The sequence below is a fragment of the Crotalus tigris genome, unplaced genomic scaffold (assembly GCF_016545835.1).
Source record: "Crotalus tigris isolate CLP2741 ecotype Arizona unplaced genomic scaffold, ASM1654583v1 scf7180000018544.1747854, whole genome shotgun sequence".
Lineage (NCBI taxonomy): Eukaryota > Metazoa > Chordata > Lepidosauria > Squamata > Viperidae > Crotalus > Crotalus tigris.
This window is the reverse complement of record NW_024097068.1, coordinates 691,686-710,267: the sequence shown is the minus strand read 5'-3', so window position 1 is coordinate 710,267 and position 18,582 is coordinate 691,686. Positions and strand designations below refer to the sequence as shown.

At 39.1% G+C, this 18,582-nt stretch overlaps 1 protein-coding gene across 5 annotated transcripts in view; it reads left to right on the top strand.

The window, feature by feature from the left end:
- Window positions 1–16,891, top strand: part of KRT222 (keratin 222) — a 29,551-nt gene extending 12,660 nt beyond the window's left edge. For 3 of the 5 annotated variants that reach the window (XM_039353994.1, XM_039353996.1, XM_039353995.1), the window contains exons 2-6: window positions 6,925–7,053; window positions 9,889–10,109; window positions 14,435–14,514; window positions 15,563–15,671; window positions 16,363–16,891. In XM_039353994.1, the coding sequence (XP_039209928.1) occupies window positions 6,925–7,053; window positions 9,889–10,109; window positions 14,435–14,514; window positions 15,563–15,671; window positions 16,363–16,576 (753 nt within the window). In that variant the 3' untranslated portion in view covers window positions 16,577–16,891. Of the gene's footprint in view, window positions 1–5,481; window positions 5,771–6,924; window positions 7,054–9,888; window positions 10,110–14,434; window positions 14,515–15,562; window positions 15,672–16,362 lie in introns of all 5 variants that reach the window. The other 2 variants (XM_039353997.1, XM_039353998.1) reach the window with 1 other exon arrangement.
- The last annotated feature ends 1,691 nt before the right edge of the window (window positions 16,892–18,582 follow it).

Below are 18,582 nucleotides of genomic sequence, written 5' to 3'. Positions count from 1 at the left end.
CTAGAGCTATCTGCCCAGGCCTGTGGCAAATGCCATACTCTAAATCAAACAGGTGGATAAACAATTCCCCTTTGCTCAACTCACCAAAAAGACAGATATGTGCAAAGGCACAAAAGGAAGATAAGGCAATAAATGTCTTCCAGTAATCAAATCTCAGGTCTGTTGATTCCTATGACACCGAGCTTCCTCCCCCTAGTAAAGTGGCTGACAAGTCAGACCAACAAAAAGGTATTCAAATCTCCGTACCTGCAAGGCACGATGAGGCTCCTCCCAATGGTTGGTGTGTTTGGAATTTGCACAAAAATAGCGACCGACCCAAGGCCATACCCAAAATAGCATCCGGTGCCTTGGACTTTTCAAGATGGCGGCCGCCTGTAAACCATGTGGTCAAAATGGCAGCTGCGCCCTTCTAACCTCCCAACGGGGATTTACTCAGGGAAGGAAGGATTTCAAGATGGCAACCGCCTGCAAAACATGCGGCCAAAATGGCGACCGCGCCCTCCTAAAACCACCTGAGAGGGATTTGCTCAGGGAAGGGAGGATGAAGTGGGAGAAAGCGAGATGAAAGCCAGAATATGGCTATAGGAGAAAAGGTAGAGGAGGAATCCTCCAAATCACTTGCTGTTTGAATGCAAAGTCTCATCAGAATGATGAAGAGAATCCTCGCGTTGACAAAGCCAAGGTAAAAAACGCCGATCAGCCCGCGTTACTGGAGGCTTGAATCGCCAAAAATCAGCTGTTCGGCTGTCCGTTGTCCCACGGGCTGAAGAGAGCTGAAAAAACCTCTAGTCTGGAGACTAGTAGTTTTCAGCCTCCAAGAGGGGCCTATGGCCCAAGGCCAGAGAGCCCAATAACAAGCCTAAATCTGCCTAATCTATCAGTTTGTACTAATTTAGATTAAATACCCAATTAAATATGTTCAATTATGCCTAATCAATTTAGATTCTGTAAAGAAAAAATTATCCTAACTTAATCTAACTGCGGAGCCAAGAAATTTGCACCTAGCTGAGCCAGAGACTAAGTCAAAACTTGGAGGACACACCCAGAGGGAGGCGTGGCCAAAGTTCTGACCTAGTCTCTTTCTGAGCAGGAGGGCTGAAACTACCCATCCAGTGGATTCTACATTCATCATGCTGGAGAAAGAATCATTTTCGGGTCAGGCCAAAAAAGCTGAAAGTAGACATATATTACTTATTTTTAGGCTGTATTATTTTAGAAGGTTTTTTATTTATTTAAAAAAGAAAGAAAGTGGAAGCACTATGCTGTAAAAAAGAATCAACCTCAAGAATAATCTTAATTGTTAAAATGCTTCTAAGCCCCACATATAATCCCAGGGTCTCTTAGAAGATAAAAATGATAAAAAGCTGTAGCCCAGCATTCTATATAAAATCATACACATCTGCCCAGAAGAAAAGACAAAGACAGTTTGGCATAACAGAGAGCATCCAAAAATTAGAGGAGATTATGGGGAGCTATCTTATCCATTTACTTTATACTGAATAGATGTTTTATACCTGGCCAAGACTACCATGGCAACCGTTTTGAGAATATCCACAACATTTTTGAAATTCCAAATGTATCCAAATGGCACTAAATATTTGGAGACCCTTGCCATAACACAGCACCACACTGATTCTGAAAAGTATCTATTTTTATATATCATAACATGCTCTGCAGTAATCTTCTCCAATGTGGTACACTCCAGATGTTTTGGATTCCATGTTCTTGTATATGATAAAGATTTAGACTGAAATGCTGCATATACTAGGTCGTTTCTAGCCAATACATTAACTTTTTGGCATCCACTAATATTTTCTAAATGCCATAGAGGAACTCTTCCAAACAACCAGTGCTTTTTTGTAAAAAAAAAAAAAGGTGCCGGAACTCACACGTCATACAACCCGCCTTGCCTACTATGCAAGGTTCCATCCAAAAAAGGTGCCAGAACTCCGTTCTGGGCATTCTATGACAAAAAAGCCCTGGAAACAATTAAACATTTAATTTTTTGCTTTGTTTCATTTTCCAGTCATCAATAATCTATTCTTTAACAAGAATACTATTTCATCACCCAATGTGGCTGTGTCTTGGAATTAAATTACTTTTATCTGCTTCTCTCCCCAAACTTAATTCAAAAAATCTGAATTTCAGAAACTATATGTCTTCATTCAGCATTTAAAAAACCCTCATAATCAGTTTCCCCATCCTCATTCTGTAACATGGCTGGCACATCTCATGGTCCTATACACCTCCACATGTTAGAAGTGTGTTGGATTCCTCAAACAAGCAAGAATCTCAATCTTTCAAAGTTACAAATCAAACTATCCGCTCAGCCTGGCCATTGAAAGCTGGATGAAATGGTGCAGACGTGGCATGACGGATCATGTTGGCTGTAGAAAAGCTTGAAACTCAGAAGTATTGGGGTCCGTTGTCGGAGACAAGGACATCTGGAAGCCCATGAGAGGCAAAAATCCCTCTCAACACCTGGATGGTCCTGGCAGTAGTAGTGGAGAAGACTGGAACGACCTCTAGCCACTTGGAATGGCTGTCCACGAGGAGAAGGAAGAATTGCCCCTGAAAGGGCCCAGCGTAGTCGATATGAACTCTTGACCAAGGGGCACGTGTCTCCTCCCACCTATGTACAGGGGCCTGAGGCATTTCAGGCCTGGACTGTTGGCAAACAATGCACCCGTGGACCTGGGCCTCAATCTCTTTATCGAGCCCAGGCCACCAAAGATGGCTGCGTGCAACTGCCTTCATCCAGATTATTCCCGGATGTCCCACATGCAGAGAGAGCAAGACTCTAGTCCTCAATGAGGCCAGGATAACTACTCTGCTACCCCATAGGACACAGCCCTTGAAGGTGGATAACTCGGACTTCCTCTTCCAGAAACTCTGGAACTCTATGCCAGGACACGTGTCAGGCCATCATGACAGCACCCATGTCAGCACACGTGTAAGCGTGTGATCAGTGGCTATTTCAGCATTCACGTCCCTAGCATTGAGGGGAGACTCAGGTAATTCCTGAATGGAAATATGTGGTAAGCTGGAGCAGGGTCTGACTCTGCATGGCCCATTTCTTTGCCCAGTTTGTGAACCAGTGTGTAGTCATATGCAGACAAGACAATTGACCATCTCAGCATTCTAGATAATGTGTGGGGTTTGCTTGTTGGTTGTAAACAACCCCAGCAGTGGCTTATGGTCTGTAAAGACCGTGAAATGACGGCCATATAAAAAGTCATGGAACTTTTTTATTCCAGCCACTATGGCCAAGGCTTCCCTATTTATCTGTGCGTAATTATGTTCAGCAGATGATAGGGTCCTAGAATAGTAGGCTACAGGGACTTGTGTCCCATCAGCCTTCAAGTGACTCAACACAGCTCCAATCCCATAAGGGCATGCATCACAGGCTATGCATACAGATAATTGCTCATTGAAATGGGCTAGAACCGCATTTGAGGATAGCAAGACCTTGATCTCTGCAAAACTCCTTTTATGGACTTTTGTCCACAGCCATGGAGCCTGTTTATCCAAGAGACAGTGTAACGGCTCAGCCACTGCAGCCTTGTGAGGGAGGAATGAATGGTAAAAATTGAACAGTCTAGAAAAGCCTAAAGTTCGCTTTTGGACTTGGGACTTGGGGCCTGCTTTAAGCTTAGACTCAGCAAGATGGATGCCTTCAGCATCAATACGGAACCCCAGAAACTCTGTGGAAGTGACTCCAATTTTACATTTGTCTTGCTTTAGTTTCAGCCCCACTTGGCGGAAACGCAGCAAGACAGCTCTAAGCCTTTTAGCCAGATTGTCAGATGATTTCCCAGCGATGAGGACATCATCAAAGTACAGGCAAACACCTGGAATATTGCGGAGCATTCGCTCCATCACACTCTGGAAAATGCCAGGGGCTACATTAACCCCAAACTGCAGCCTTTTAACTTTAAATGCTCCCCTGTGCATTACAATTGTTTGGGCCTCAGCCATTGCCTCATCAACTGGTAATTGTTGATAGGTCTGAGCCAAGTCAAATTTAGCAAAAACACGGCCTCCCTTGAGGGAAGCTAGAATGTGGCTCACCATGGGCACCGGGTACGAGTTCTGCTGCAAGGCTTTGTTAAATGTACACTTATAGTCCGCACAAATTCGGACTTCCCCATTTGCCTTCAGTGGCATTATTATTGGGGTTTCCCAAGGACTGCTGTCTATGGGCTCTAAGATGCCCTGCTGGAGCAGCTTGTCCAGCTCTGCATTAATCTTATTCTTCAACGCGAAGGGCACCCGTCTGGGCTTAATCCCAATGGGTGTGATGGCTGGGTCATAAAGCAATGGGATGCCCCTTGTACGAGCCAAGCTCTGAACTGAACACATCAGCAAACTCCTTGCAAACGTCTCCAAGGCCTGTTGTTTGCAAACTGTGAAGTCCAGTCACTTGGATTTCAAGAGCCTCGAACCAATCAAGTCCTATAAGACTCGTGCGATCACCCCCAACCAGCACCACATCTAGCAACCCTTCAGACTTCCTACGCTGCACCTTGAGCATGGCCTCTCCCTTCACGCTGACACTGGAATTCTGGAAGTCAGTAAGAATTAAATTCGAAGGCCTGAGTTTAACTCGTAGGCCGCTTCTACAGCAAATCTTATTGAAAGTGTCTTGGGAAATGATCGATAAAGCGGACCCTGTGTCCAACTCCATCGATAAGGGAACCCCTTGCAACTTCACGTCAATGTGAAGCTTCTTCCTGAGCGGCCTATGGGCCCGTTTTTAAAATGCTCCTACGGGACGTGCAAAAACCCACCCTGTTTTGGCTGGGGACCCTGGTACCTTTCTGAAGCAATTTTTCCGAAGACCGGTCCTTCTGGCGATCCAAACAGACTGAGACAATGTGGCCTTGCCTACCACATGACCGACAACTGGCAGAGCAGAACTGGCAATCGGAGCACTTGTGGCGTCCTCCACATCCGTAACACTGAGGGAATGAGGTTGCTTTATCTCTGTGCTCTTCAGGTCTCCTCTCCGCTGGCTGTTGTAGTCGGTCCACCTCCACCTCTGGATCCTGTTCAGATTTTTCAAGAGCGACCACTTGATGGATGGAGATTGACGTTGGAGGGATCTTGGCGAGGCGCAAGGCCTTCACAGTTCCACTCGCCACTTCTTTGGCTGAAATTTCTCTAGAATGAGACGTCTTCCTTTGCGAAGATCTTCTGCTGCAACTCACAACTTCTCAGTCCACTAATTAAACAATCCCGAAGTCTCTCTTCTAGGTCCTTGAATTCGCATGGCCTAGTTGCTTGTCGTAACGCAGCAATAAAATCCGCAGACTCACCAGGCCTCTGGTCCCTCTACTCGAACGCATGTCGCCATGCAATCACCGAAACCTTCGATTCAAAATGTTCTCTAAGCTTCTTTTCAGCTCAGTATAAGCAATTAATTCAAGTGGTGCTGGGGCGACCAGATTCTCTACAATATCTAAAGTCTCTTGCCCACAGATATACAGGAGCGTAGCAGCTTTAAGACCATCTTCTCGGATTTGGTTTACCCTAAAGTAGTTCTCCACCCGGGCCACATAAGAGCTCCAGCATTCCAGATGAGCTGTGTCAAATTCAGAGAGACGGCCTAGTTTGGACATCGTTACTGCCCGGTAATCTCATCAACGCTTCATGTTGCAAGGTTTGAGAAGGGGTCCCTTTTGCCGAGCATTCCTCCAGCGTTCTCATACTGGTAGGCAGAGTTGCGATCTTCAGACGCCGAACTTCCCCACGCTTCAGGCCTCTCTTGGTGAGTCAGCCTATCTTCTTTCGTTGTTCCCCTTGCAGCACATCCCATCCTCATCGCCAGTGTTCTGTTTCCAAGTAAAAGGCATTAAGACAAGCAGGAGTAACAGCCTTGTTTTTATTCCATTCACAATAGAATCAAACACAAAATGGCGCAAATTGCTCTTATACCCCTTTGCAGGGACAGCATCAGCCAATCAATGCAAGGCATTTCTCCCGCCTTGTGCATGTGCATAAGGTGGGAAACAGCCTGTCTGGTCCCGGGCATTCATGTGTCTGTCCGGGCCTCTCTGCAACCTCTTGCACCTGCTGAATGACTCAGCAGGCTCAGGACATAACAGAGACCCTGTGTAGGATTACTGAAATTTCAGACTCAGCAAGCTGGCAATACTTCTGCCATTTTGTATTTCTTTAAAAATACTTGTAACCTGTAACCATTTTAAGGCAAGCAAAAGAAATCATAAATAAACCAACTATAAGTAGTCCTCAATTTATGCCTGATTGCTTAACAACCATTCAAAGTTACAACAGACTTCCCTGAGTGGTCAGGTGACTGCATTTGGCAACTACATTTATGGCATTTTGCAGCATTTCATGGTCACATGATTTTATTTTATGACAATTTTGACAAATACTGGAATTTACTTCTGGCTGTTGGCAAGACAGGCCATAGTAAACCATTGATTTGCTTAAAAACTGTGGCATTCATTTAATAAAAACTGCCAAAAAGGTCATAAAATTGAGTTGGTCACATGGGTGATTTGATTTACAACTATCATGACATACACCATGATGGGCAGGCTCTATTGCAGTCATAACTTAAGGGCTATATCCTGCAGAAGTCTTCCCCAATCTGGTGGCATTCATATGTGTTGGACTGCAAATCTTACAATGTTCAACCATATTTTGGAAGTTATTATACTAAAATCATGTTTAGCGTTCAGAAATATGTTTACATTACTGTTTTGACAAGCACTGTATTTTGATTGAAATTCAACATTTACTTTGCTTCAGTTGCAAGGCCAAGCAACATTACAAAGGGAACAAATGAATGATTATTTGTTTCAGAAAGTTGAGGCTTCACACACACAAGCAAAGTTTTAATTTTCATTATTTCTGACAATGTTGATGACCTAGCATTATAAACATTCCCTGCAGCTAGAAAAAGTCACAACTGCAAGAATGAACAAAGATGAGGAAATCTTAAAGGCAGCAAGGGCAGAGCTAAATGAAGCTAGACGCCAGTGGCATCATATGCAAACCGAAATAGACTCTCTTCATGCCATGGTAAGTGTGAGCAAAGAGCTACTCTAAAATTGTTTCCAGAAAGAAAGCATTTGTTCCTCTGTTAACTCACAGGTTTAAACCATCTTTATTACCCCTTCTAACAAGAAGAACAATGTACTGTTCTTTGCAGATTTAAAATAAGGAGACAAAAATGTCCTTCCATATTAAAGTTTTATGGGGGAATTTAAATTAATTCATGAATAGGTCTCATGGGGGAGGGAATTATTAAAAATATAGACATTTTAGTTTAAGAGTTCTTAGCTACTTTTTTCTTCAGAAAACTGATATTGAGAAGTATCAGAAGTATTAGACTGTTACTTTATATTGCAGGTGAGAGCAAAGTATAGTATTTCTTCATAAAATATTCATAAAACATTTTCTTCATTAAATAAAAATCTTATGAGAAAAAAATAAATATAACAAAAAGTAATTTTTTAAAAAATGTCCTTTTATGATGTTTTATAATTTAGAAAATTTATCTGAAAAATTGATTATGTTTTGTTCTAATACTTGTAACAGGGATAATCCATTGCAAGAACTAGACTATTTTTTAAAAAATGAAGTTAAGAAATTAATTAATGGTATAGCTGAGAAGCCCTTTCTTTACTCTGACAATATGCTTTCAATTTCAATATCTTCTACTAACATTAAAAGTAAAGCCAAAGATTCTCCAGACTAGCACACCAATATAGCTTAACACCGAATAAGCCAGATTTATATCATGAATGCTCTACTTGCAGGGCTTTTCAACCCATGGTACACGTACCACCAGTGGTACTTTAGCACCTGGCTGGTGGTATGCGAGCCCTAGCTAATCGTAGTGGGGGAGGGAACCAGTTAAAGTGGAGCTGCACAAACCTGGAGGAGATCAGCTGGAGCTGCAGAGCTTGGCAGAATCCCCAGGATCTGCCACATGGCGACATAGTAATTGGAACTTCTGGTACACCCGGAAGAGAAAGGAAAGAGGAGGGCAGAGAGAAGGTATAAAAGGGGCAGACCAAGAAGACACTTTTCTTACTGAAGCAGTGAGGAGCAAGCGGCCTGTTTTCGAAGGAACAGTGAGAGAGCAGCCTGTTTTCAGAGGACGGGTGAATGAGCAAGTGGCATGTTTTTGGGGGAAGGGCAAGCAAACGAACGGCGTGTTTAGCAAACACGTGCTTTCAGGCGAAGGTTGAGTTAGTGAGTGGCAGGTTTAGCAAGCATGTGTTTTCAGGCGAAGGTTGAGTTGGTTGAATTAGTTAGTAGCATGTTTAGCAAGCACGTATTTTCAGGCAAACATTGAGTTAGCAAGCAAGTAAGCTGGGCAGGAGCCTAGGAGCACAGCTACAGTTGAGCTGCGCTTCTGCTGAGCCACCCAGAAGCACAGATCATCTGTAGCCCGGCGCTGATCCTGGGGCTTCACTTAGCAAGCAGCATGTTTTCAGGTGAAGCACAAGCAAGTGAGCTGGGTAAAAGCCTACGACCAGCGTGTGTAGCTCCAGCTGATTGGGGATGGCAGGCAGCCTTGCGCAGTCTTCAGGCAGTGATACAGCTGGAGCTGCGAGAGGGATTGCCTGCCTGGGTCCTGCTGAAGGGGAGAAAAGAGATGATATTAAAGGGGGTGAGGGAAGAGATGTTATTAAAGGGGGTGAGGGAAGAGATGATATGAAAAGGAATGGGGGAAGAGATGATATTAAAGGGGGTGAGGGAAGAGATGATATTAAAGGGAGTGAGAGAGGACTGCCTGTACTTTATCACTTTTTCCTGGGTTTTTTGGGGGGGGTCATCAAGTTTTTGACACCTTGCTAGGCGACTGGTGGTACTTGATTATTGCAATATTCTAAAAGTGGTACAATCGGTTAAAAGGTTGAAAAGCCCTGCTCTACTGCACTCTAAACCTGAGACAACTGAACCCTCTACTGACTCTTTCCAAATTGTTCCGAAGATTTCACCCTCTCTAAAGACAGAAGGGAATCCATCCAACCTATATTTTCCAGCCAGGTCATCTTTCATAAGCTTATATTTGCTACCACATAATTATATATTTCTATGCAGTCTTCCCTCATTCTGTATAATTCACAACTATATTAAACTCCAAAATTGTTAACAGAGATACTATTGTTTTCTTGCTAAAGACTGCCTGCACATCTCTCATGTTTTTTTATAAACTTTCACAGTTGTAGGATACTACCAAATATTCTGATTCACTGTATCAGTTAATTTGTTGGTGGGGTTTTTTGTTGTTGTTGTTTTGGAAAGGCATTTTTAACAATATATAAATTTGCTCCTGTTTTTAATCTTTTTTAGGCATTTTATGCAAATGAAAACCACTCTGGGAACACTTGAGATCAAATATGTATGATAAAAATAATTTAAATAAATATAATACATATATTTATGTTAACCAGAAATTTTAACCAGGACTATCACAATCTAAAAAAAAAACCAACAACAATCAATGATATTTTGAAAAATTTTACCAGAACTACATGATTCAAAAATGTAGTCAGGAAGTTGGAGAAAATAAATTTCAGAAATTTTTCCTCAGATCACTTGTATAAGTCCCCTGACTTCCTCTTGCCTACCTGATCTCATGGGGGTCACATCGAGGAAATAAAATGCTTAACTCTGATACAAGCATATTCTTCTAGTCAATTGTACAAGTCAATTGTTTTATATGGTTTATGAGGTAAGACACTGATTAAATACAGATTGCATTATATTTAATAGAAATTTTATTTTAAAAAATCAATTTTAGATTTGGAATTTTCTGAAAATAAGTTGTTGCTAATTGTTTTTAAATGGTTTTGTTTGGAAGTGCACCTTGGCATTTTAATCAGAAACTTCATATAATAGGAAAGGGGGTTGGAGAATTCGCTACGGGCCACAGAACTACGATACCAAACACAGCTCAAGCACTTAGAAACAGAGATTGAAGATCTGGAGAAGGAACTCCAAGAAGTGCGGCAGGACATCGAAAAACAGCTCCAGCAACATGAAATATTATTGAATTCCAAGATGAGACTTGAGCAGGAAATAGCTACCTATCGTAGTCTGCTGGAGAAGGAAGAGAAAAGGTACCTCTGCCTAAATCAAAGTTCTTAAAGTGACTGAGGTTGTTTACATTGCATTAGTTGCAAAGAGCCATGGTGGTGCAGTGGTTAAAATGCAGTACTGCAGTCTAACTCACTGCTCACTCCAGGAGTTTGATTCCCACTAGCTCAAGGTTGACTCAGCCTTCCATCCTTCCAAGGTCAGTAAAATTAGGATCCAGATTGTTGGGGGCAACATGCTAATTCTGTAAAACTGCTTAGAGAGGAACTGTAAAGCACTGTGAAGTGGTATATAAGTATAAACCACTTCACAGTGCTTTACAGCCCTCTATGACTGTCCTCTCTAAGCAATCATAATTGCACTATGATTCAAGGATGCATTCAACACTAGGATTCATTTGATGTTATGATTTGTAGAACTACAGTAGCTTGGATTCATACATAAAACTAACCCAGAATGAGAGAGTTCATGTATATCAAGGCAAAATCAAGTCAACCACATTATGCCTTTCTGTTGCATAAGAATCAGATCAGTGAAATGAACAAAAATATCTTATTGCCTAATAATGAATTGAGAAAATTTTTGATTGGAATAGAATTTCTGGGAGCGTTGAACCCTGAGATGGGCGAGATGATTTGAAATGTTTATTTATTAACATTTATTTATTAATCAAATTTATATAGCTACCCAGAGTCAGGTATTGATATGGGCAGCTACAGATAATCCTCGACTTAAAACTGCAATTTCCATTGCTAAGCAAGATAGTTCTTGAGTTTTGCCCCATTTTGCAACCTTGGGCCCCTCATAAATATGAGTCAAGTGTCTACATTTTGATCACATCACCATGGAGATGCTGCAATGATCATAAGTGTGAAAAATGGTCATGAGTCACTTTTTTCATGCTATTGTAACTTCGAATGGTCATTAAACAAATTGTTGAAAGTTGAGGACTACCTGTATATAAATTTAATTAATTAATAAAAAAATTAATTGTTGGACATCAGCACCTGGTATAAGCTATGAGGATATCACATGTGTCATAGCATCATACATACTATATGAATTATTATTATTTTTATTAAAAAGTTTTATAAAAATTACAATATAACCCACCCAAGACCCCCCCTCCCTCCCCAACTTCCCAGAGCTGAGTACAGGGTTACAAATATGATAATCATAATCTAACTAACATTAACCAACTATATAAATAACCAAGTCCATAATGCACTTTAACTCCCCTTTAGCATAAATATAAACAAATTAAAAATAAACATAATAATAATGAAAACATAAACAAATTAATATCCTAATTATTAAACAATACAATCTCCAAATTGTTAAACAATACTAATACTAATACTAATAATAATATCATAATAATACTCTAAAATTCACTCATACGCTAAATGAAACTTTTTAGTCCCATATTTATTCTAAATATAATTTATCCATCTTCTCCAAACTGAAATATATCTTTCTTGTGAGTGATCCTTCAAGTAAGCAGAGATCTTAGCCATTTCTGCTAAATTTGACACTTTAAGCATCCATTCTTCTATAGTAGGCAAGCAATCCTTCTTCCAATATTGTCCTATTAGTAACCTTGCAACTGTTATCAAATTCAACATCAAATTAATTTCTTTAATATCACAATCTATAATAACACCCAATAAAGATAATTGTGGGGTAAACTTTATCTTTCTCTTGAAAATCTGTTGAATGTTCCACCAAATCTTAATCCAAAAGGCTTTTATATTTCTACAAGTCCACCATATATGAAAATAAATGGCATCCAACTTACCACATCTCCAATATTTGGGCTGTAAATTAGGATACATACAAGACAACTTTTTAGGATCCAGATGCCATCTATAAAACATTTTATAAAAATTTTCTCTTAAATTTTGTGCCTGGGTAAATTTTACATTTCTAACCCAAATTACCTCCCATGTATCCAATGGAATCGGTTTTTGAATATTTTGAGCCCACTTTACCATACAATCTTTAACTAATTCCATTTCCAAATCCATTTCTATTAAAACATTATAAATTCTCTTTATATGCGCTCGGTTTTGATCTTTAATCTGTTTTACCAAATTCTCGTCCATTAAAGTAATATCAACCTTTTGATCTAACTTCCACCTAACCAACAATTGATTATACTGAAACCAAGACTGTACAATATTTTCTTGCTTTAACTCAGCTAACAATTTTAATGCCAATCATTCCCTACCAATCTAAGTAATTCCTTATAAGAAATCCTATCCAAATTCACACCCCTAGATACCCCCTCTATCGCGTGTCCAGGAATCCCCCAAATTGGTGTTTTATAATTTAACGTATAATAATACTTCTTCCAGACATGCAATAAAGCACTTCTTAAAATATGGGATTTAAAAACCTGATCCACCTTTTTATCATAAATTAAATATGCATGCCATCCATATAGTAAACATACTATATGAATTATTAATGTACATAATTTTTATTATAATATCATGGCATGCTATCAGTTGCTCCCAATAATACCCATGTGGGAAGAAAAAGAACAGTTAGACAATTAGAAAACAGTTGATTGGGAACTGGAGAGGCTTAGATTTAGATTGTATGCTATAATCAGTATTCAAACATGTTTTTGAGGTTAGGAAGAAACCCAAATTGTTCTTTTTCCTCCTTTTTTGTGTTCTGTTACTTTATGAGATAATAAAGTAGAACCACGCTAAAAATTGAAACAACATACCATAGTGTGTTCTTTTAGCATGGCATAGTTTATCTTCCAGAGTATTAAAGAAAAAACATGATTAGTTATTAAAAGAAAATGTCTGCAAGAACTTCAAGCTATTTATTTATTTGTATTTATTTATTTGATTTGTGAGTTGTCTATCTTGCCTTAGAGGTGACCCTGGGCAACGTATAAACATTAAAAACTGATAAACATTAAAACAAACAATAAGTAACATAATGATAATTCACAACTGAAAGATGGGGATGAGAAGGAACAGATGGGGTCTTCCTAATCCAATAGCCACCTCCAAAGTGGTGCACCTCACTGGGATCCCAGGCCAACTGGCAGAGCCAGGTCTTCAGATCCTTATGGAAAATCAGGAGGGTGGATGCAGAACTCACCTCAGGAAGGGGGGGTTCAATGTTCCAAGTTCATCCATTTCCCACCCACCCCCTTTTCCACTGAATGAAGAGTTTAAAAAGTGGTCACTTTCAACTTTGTACTAACCATAGCCATTGCTCATTGCTTTGGAACTTAAGAAAATGTCATAAAACAAAACCAAGAATGTCTCTTTTAGTATCTATAATACAATTCAATCAAAGTGGAAGTTTAGGATCATCTCTTATTCATGGACAAAAGTAGATTCAAGAAATAGATTCATGGAAGTACATTCTCATATCAAACATAGTTTACTGAAACTATGAAACCATCAATTGATCAAGTTCAGAGGTAACATATTACAGCGTATTATACAATTATGTTGAGTTTTGTGTCTAGAGAATTAGTTCTTTCCTTGGCATGTCATAACAGAAGAACCAGAAAGCTGTTATTAGGTGCTGATACTAGATTCCCAATTCAAACATCAAGAACTATCCATAAACTTCAACATGAATGGTTCAATAAGAAAGATTATGTCTGAACTGTTTGCAGGGATGAGGAACTGGTTTTCTATGTAGGGCCATAACCCTATAGAACAGTGGTTCTCAATCTTTTTATACTGGCGACCCCAGTCATAAGGAGGGGGCGCGCATGCGCGCCGCTGCCCCCTGCACGGTGCGCAGGCGCGGCACCGCCCCCTGCGCCGCCCCCTGTGCGGCGCACATGCGCGGTGCCGCCCCCTGCACCGGCTGAGGAAAAAAATGGCGGATCGCGTTGTTTGGCGGCCCCCGTGAAATGGTCGTTCGACCCCACAGGTTGAGAACCGCTGCCATAGAAAGTCAACTGGAGGGTATACTCAGTGATGGACAGATCTGAAATCAGAGGTATATATCATCTTTTTCCTTTCTGTGTTTCTGCCAGTCTCATTCTCTGCCCAATTTTTCCCCTCTGATATCTATATTCAAGGTAATACATGTGAATAACCCTAACAACTTGTAGACTGTTGAGAGTATCTCAGCAGCATCCCAAAACCTACAGTATACTTAGAAAAGAAACCAATAAAACCTGATATTGATGCAGACATTGTCCTGAATGCAGACATTGTCCTGAATAAAGGCAAATTGTATTATACAGTCAACAAGAACACTGAGCATTAATAGACACTCTACACAACCCACAGAATTCAAGATTGTACTCAGAAGACATAACACTCCTATTTTACTCTCTATCTTTTTCCTCTCTTTTCAGGTTTCATTATTCAAAACACGAAGAAACAAAAGATGTCAGAAAACCTACTACCAGCCGAATAGCATTTATTTTACCTTCATGTGAGTTTATTTAACACTAGAAAATGAATGAATCCACTATTTTATACAAATTTGACTTAAAATGGGACTCAGTTCATTTAAATTCAACTGGAAATATTGCCTCCAATAGGATTTCTACACACAAAGGATATTCTGTAATATCAGAGTTGGCAAAGTCATTTCAAGCTGTAAGAGATTCTGATTTTTTAATGTTAGACAAAATCTTCTTAACAGTAGAGAAATGAAACTAGACAAAGAGCTAGAGTAGACTGTTTCTCTCATCAGTGTTAAATTTCTTCAAGCAGGCAATAAATCACTTTTTTAGTGAAGAAAAAATGAAAAACCCTTGTGCTTAATAAATATGTATGCATACCACCGTAAATAGGTTTAGCCTATTGGAGAAGAGGAATGTACCACTAGAAATAGAGTTGGGAAGAGAAAGAGTGAGATACAGCATAACCCAACATTAACAACGCTTATAAAACACTTGATAAAGGTAAAGGTTTCCTTGTCCAGTCATGTGCATGGTGCTCATCTAAATTTCGTGGCTGAGGGAGCCAGTGTTGTCTGAAGACATTTTCCATGGTCATGTGGCCAGCATGGCTATATGCCAAAGGCCCACAGAACCCTGCTACTTTCCCACCAAAGTGGAACCTATTTATCTACTCGCATTTGCATGCTTTCAAACTGCTAAGTGGGCAGGAGCTGGGGCAGCAACGGGAGCTCACCCAGTTGTATGGCGCTCAGGTCTCAAACCCGGGCTGTCTGCTTTCTGGTTGACAAGCTCAGCATCTTTAACTGCTGAGCAATCATGCTCCCTTATAAAACACTACAGTTACAAAATTGCAATCAGAGCAGACAAGTCATATTAACATATAGGCTTAGTAACTAAATTGCATACACAGTACTTGTGGGACAGATTTATGTTCAAAAGTGTGGTTTCCTGATATAAATGATTTAAAAGATGCTGAAAATAAACCTGGTACATATTCTGAAATACAGAATATTTCTTCTGCATCTTATAAAACTGTATATTTTAATATATTTTGAATTTTTTTTATCTACATAGCAAGCAAGCTAAAAAAACATGAAATTGAAAAAGTGGAAATATTGTCAAAGCAAGCAGTCTTAAATGGAGGTATTGCAAAGGATAGCACAGACACTCATAGTACAATACAGTAAGTTAAATATGTGTATGTATGTATAGTTATAATATCTAATTCATAAAAATATGCCCAAAGTAGGTGTAGCCTAGAATTCACGGACTCCTCAACTGAAGATCATAACTGAGATCATAATTTCCACTGCTAAGCAGGGAGTCATTAAGTGACTTGCACCAATGTAGTTTCTCCTATTGCTTGACAGAAGCTGGCTGGAAAGGTTGTAAATGCAATCACATGACCCCAGGATGCTGCAGCCATTGTAAATATATGTCCATTGCCAAATGCCCAAATTTGGATCAAATTACTATAGGGATGCTGTAATTGTTATAAGTGTGAGAACAGGTCATAAATCACTTTTTTCAGTACTGTTGTAATTTAGATTGACACTAAATGAATGCTGTTAAGTTAAGGACTGCCTTTCTAGACTATATATCTTATTAAGGAAAACAATAGAAAAAGTATATGTTGCAACACTATTGCCTTGTAATACATGTCTTTCATAGAAAACAAAAGCAGAAATCTTTCAAGCCTGTTTGTTAGAAATAGAGATAAATGGAAGGATAGATAAATATAGAACAGATGTTCATATAGCCTCTTTGTTTCACCAAAATAAACATATTTCTGAGTATAAACTTGTCTTGAAATCCTAGCCTGAGGACATGTTTTGCATGAATACCTATACATAATAATCTATTTATTGTTTCAGGACAGAAAAAGTAGATGAAGTGATTAAAGAGTGGGAAGGCTCTTTCTTCAAGGATAACCCTCACTTAAGAAAAAAGTCTGTTTCTTTGCGCTTTGATCTTCACTTGGCAGCTACAGATGAAGATTGTTTACATATGAAACAGAAAAGTCTGCCTGATATTGAAGTGAGATTGATTATGAGAAGGTCTTGCAGCATCCCATCAATGAAAACTTAAATCAGCGTCAATTCAGAAATTGAACAAGTGTTCAGTTAATTCTTTAAAGCAATGGTTCTTTGGTTTTTTTTAAATAGGATTAATCATTATAAAAAATCGAATAACCCTTGAGTTTTTCGCAATAGAATTGTCCTTTATACAAAAACCATAGTGCTCATGCTTGCAAATATGTGAAAAACAGAATTGTATGGAATTGGCATTAAAAATATTGCATTTCAAATCTCAATTATTTTAATTTTGTGAAGGAGCTTTGTAGTCTCATTGAATACATGTCAATGCTAAACACTTGTGGCAGCTAGCTAAATAAAAATTGATCTACGAAAAATTGTCCCTCCATATTTCTTTCCTTAGAATTTGCTGATGAATGCAAAAATTCAAGAGCAAAACAGGATTTTGGTGGTGCAGTTTCAGGTCTAGTTAGCAGGTTTTAAGAGTGAGAAAGCAAACTGTTTGTCTTCCCTTTCCCCCTCAAAAATCATAGCCATCTTTTTGTTGGTATCATAATGTCACTGGATCATAATATGTGCCCTTCAAATGGTTAGTTAGGAGGGCAAATTGTGGTCTCTGCCTCTCCAAATATTATGTATCTCATGTTCTACTTTATCAAAATTTCAAAGTCTAATCTCATTAAGAATGACATATTTAGTGCGGATAATATTCATTTGATCCATTGTTTTTGTTCTGAAGTCTGACTCTAATCTGATTAATTTGAAAACTATTGCTTTTATTAAAATCTAGTCAACTAGCAAACAAAATACAAAATGTCAAAGAAACAGTAGCTCTACAAAAAATTAGTTGCTTCCCAAAACTATAATTGTATTTATAGTTTAATCTCTGAGCTTGAAGCCGAGATCAAAAATAGCTATTATCATTATCCAAAACAAAAAAAATCATGGTACCTTTTAATTATCTTTCAATTATGCCACCCATCTCGCCTAGAGGCAACTGTAGACAACTTACAATCAATTAAAAATATTAAAACAAGGGATATTAACACTAAAATTTAGTTAAGATGACGGAAGGGAAGGAAGCAAGATGCACATAGAAAAGGTGGGGATTATCAAAAGCAGTGGACAATTAATTTGTAAAAGATTAAGATAAATTCATACACTAAATAAAATTTAACATTAGGTCTTTGTTGCCATATAATGCTCACCCTGAATTTTGCAACCATCTGACGAGCCTTAGGCAAAGGTAAACTCCAAATCTTTTATACTTATAGTTAAAGACAACAAGCATTGATTTTGTATTTTAAAAGAATGATTTAGATTTACCTGGGGCAACCTATTCACTGTACCAGTCCAACAAATAAGTAGGAATAGTGAAATAGGCTAGAGCATGCCCATGTTACACCACTTTTATGAAAGCCACACTCATTGACAGTTTGCTTCCAGGTCCAATTCAAGATGTTGGTTCTTACCTTTAAAGTCCTTCATGGCATGAATCCAGGTTGCCTAAAGAACAGCCTCACTTCAGTGGAATTAGCCTGTCTCACCCATGCTGGCAGAAGGGGCATGCTGCAGACCTGATCGGTTAAGGAATTCCAGCGGGTGGGGTTCAGAGTAGGAGCTTTTTCTGTCCTGATTCCCACCCTCTGGAACATTGTGCCACCTCCAAAGTGAGATCTGCACCCACTCTTTTAGCCTTTCAAAAGGGTCTGAAGACCTCTGCCAATTGGCTTGGGTCCCTGATGAGAGCTTGTTAAACTGAAGGTGATTAATGGACTGACATAAGACCTCACCTCTCCCTGCAATCTTCTTTACCCCCTTCGTTAAGTCTTGTCAATTTTGGTGCTAATATTTATTAATGTTTTACTGGTTGTAAGTTGTTTAGCATCATTTCTAGGTCAAATAGACATCATATGTTTAATAAGTAAATAAATATACATATTAGAACACAAATATATTATTTAAAAAATAAAAATTCAAACCCGCTTAAGTTTATACAAGATTTTGCACAAATATAACAAGGCCTCACAATCTATCAAGTCACTGATAAGTAATTTT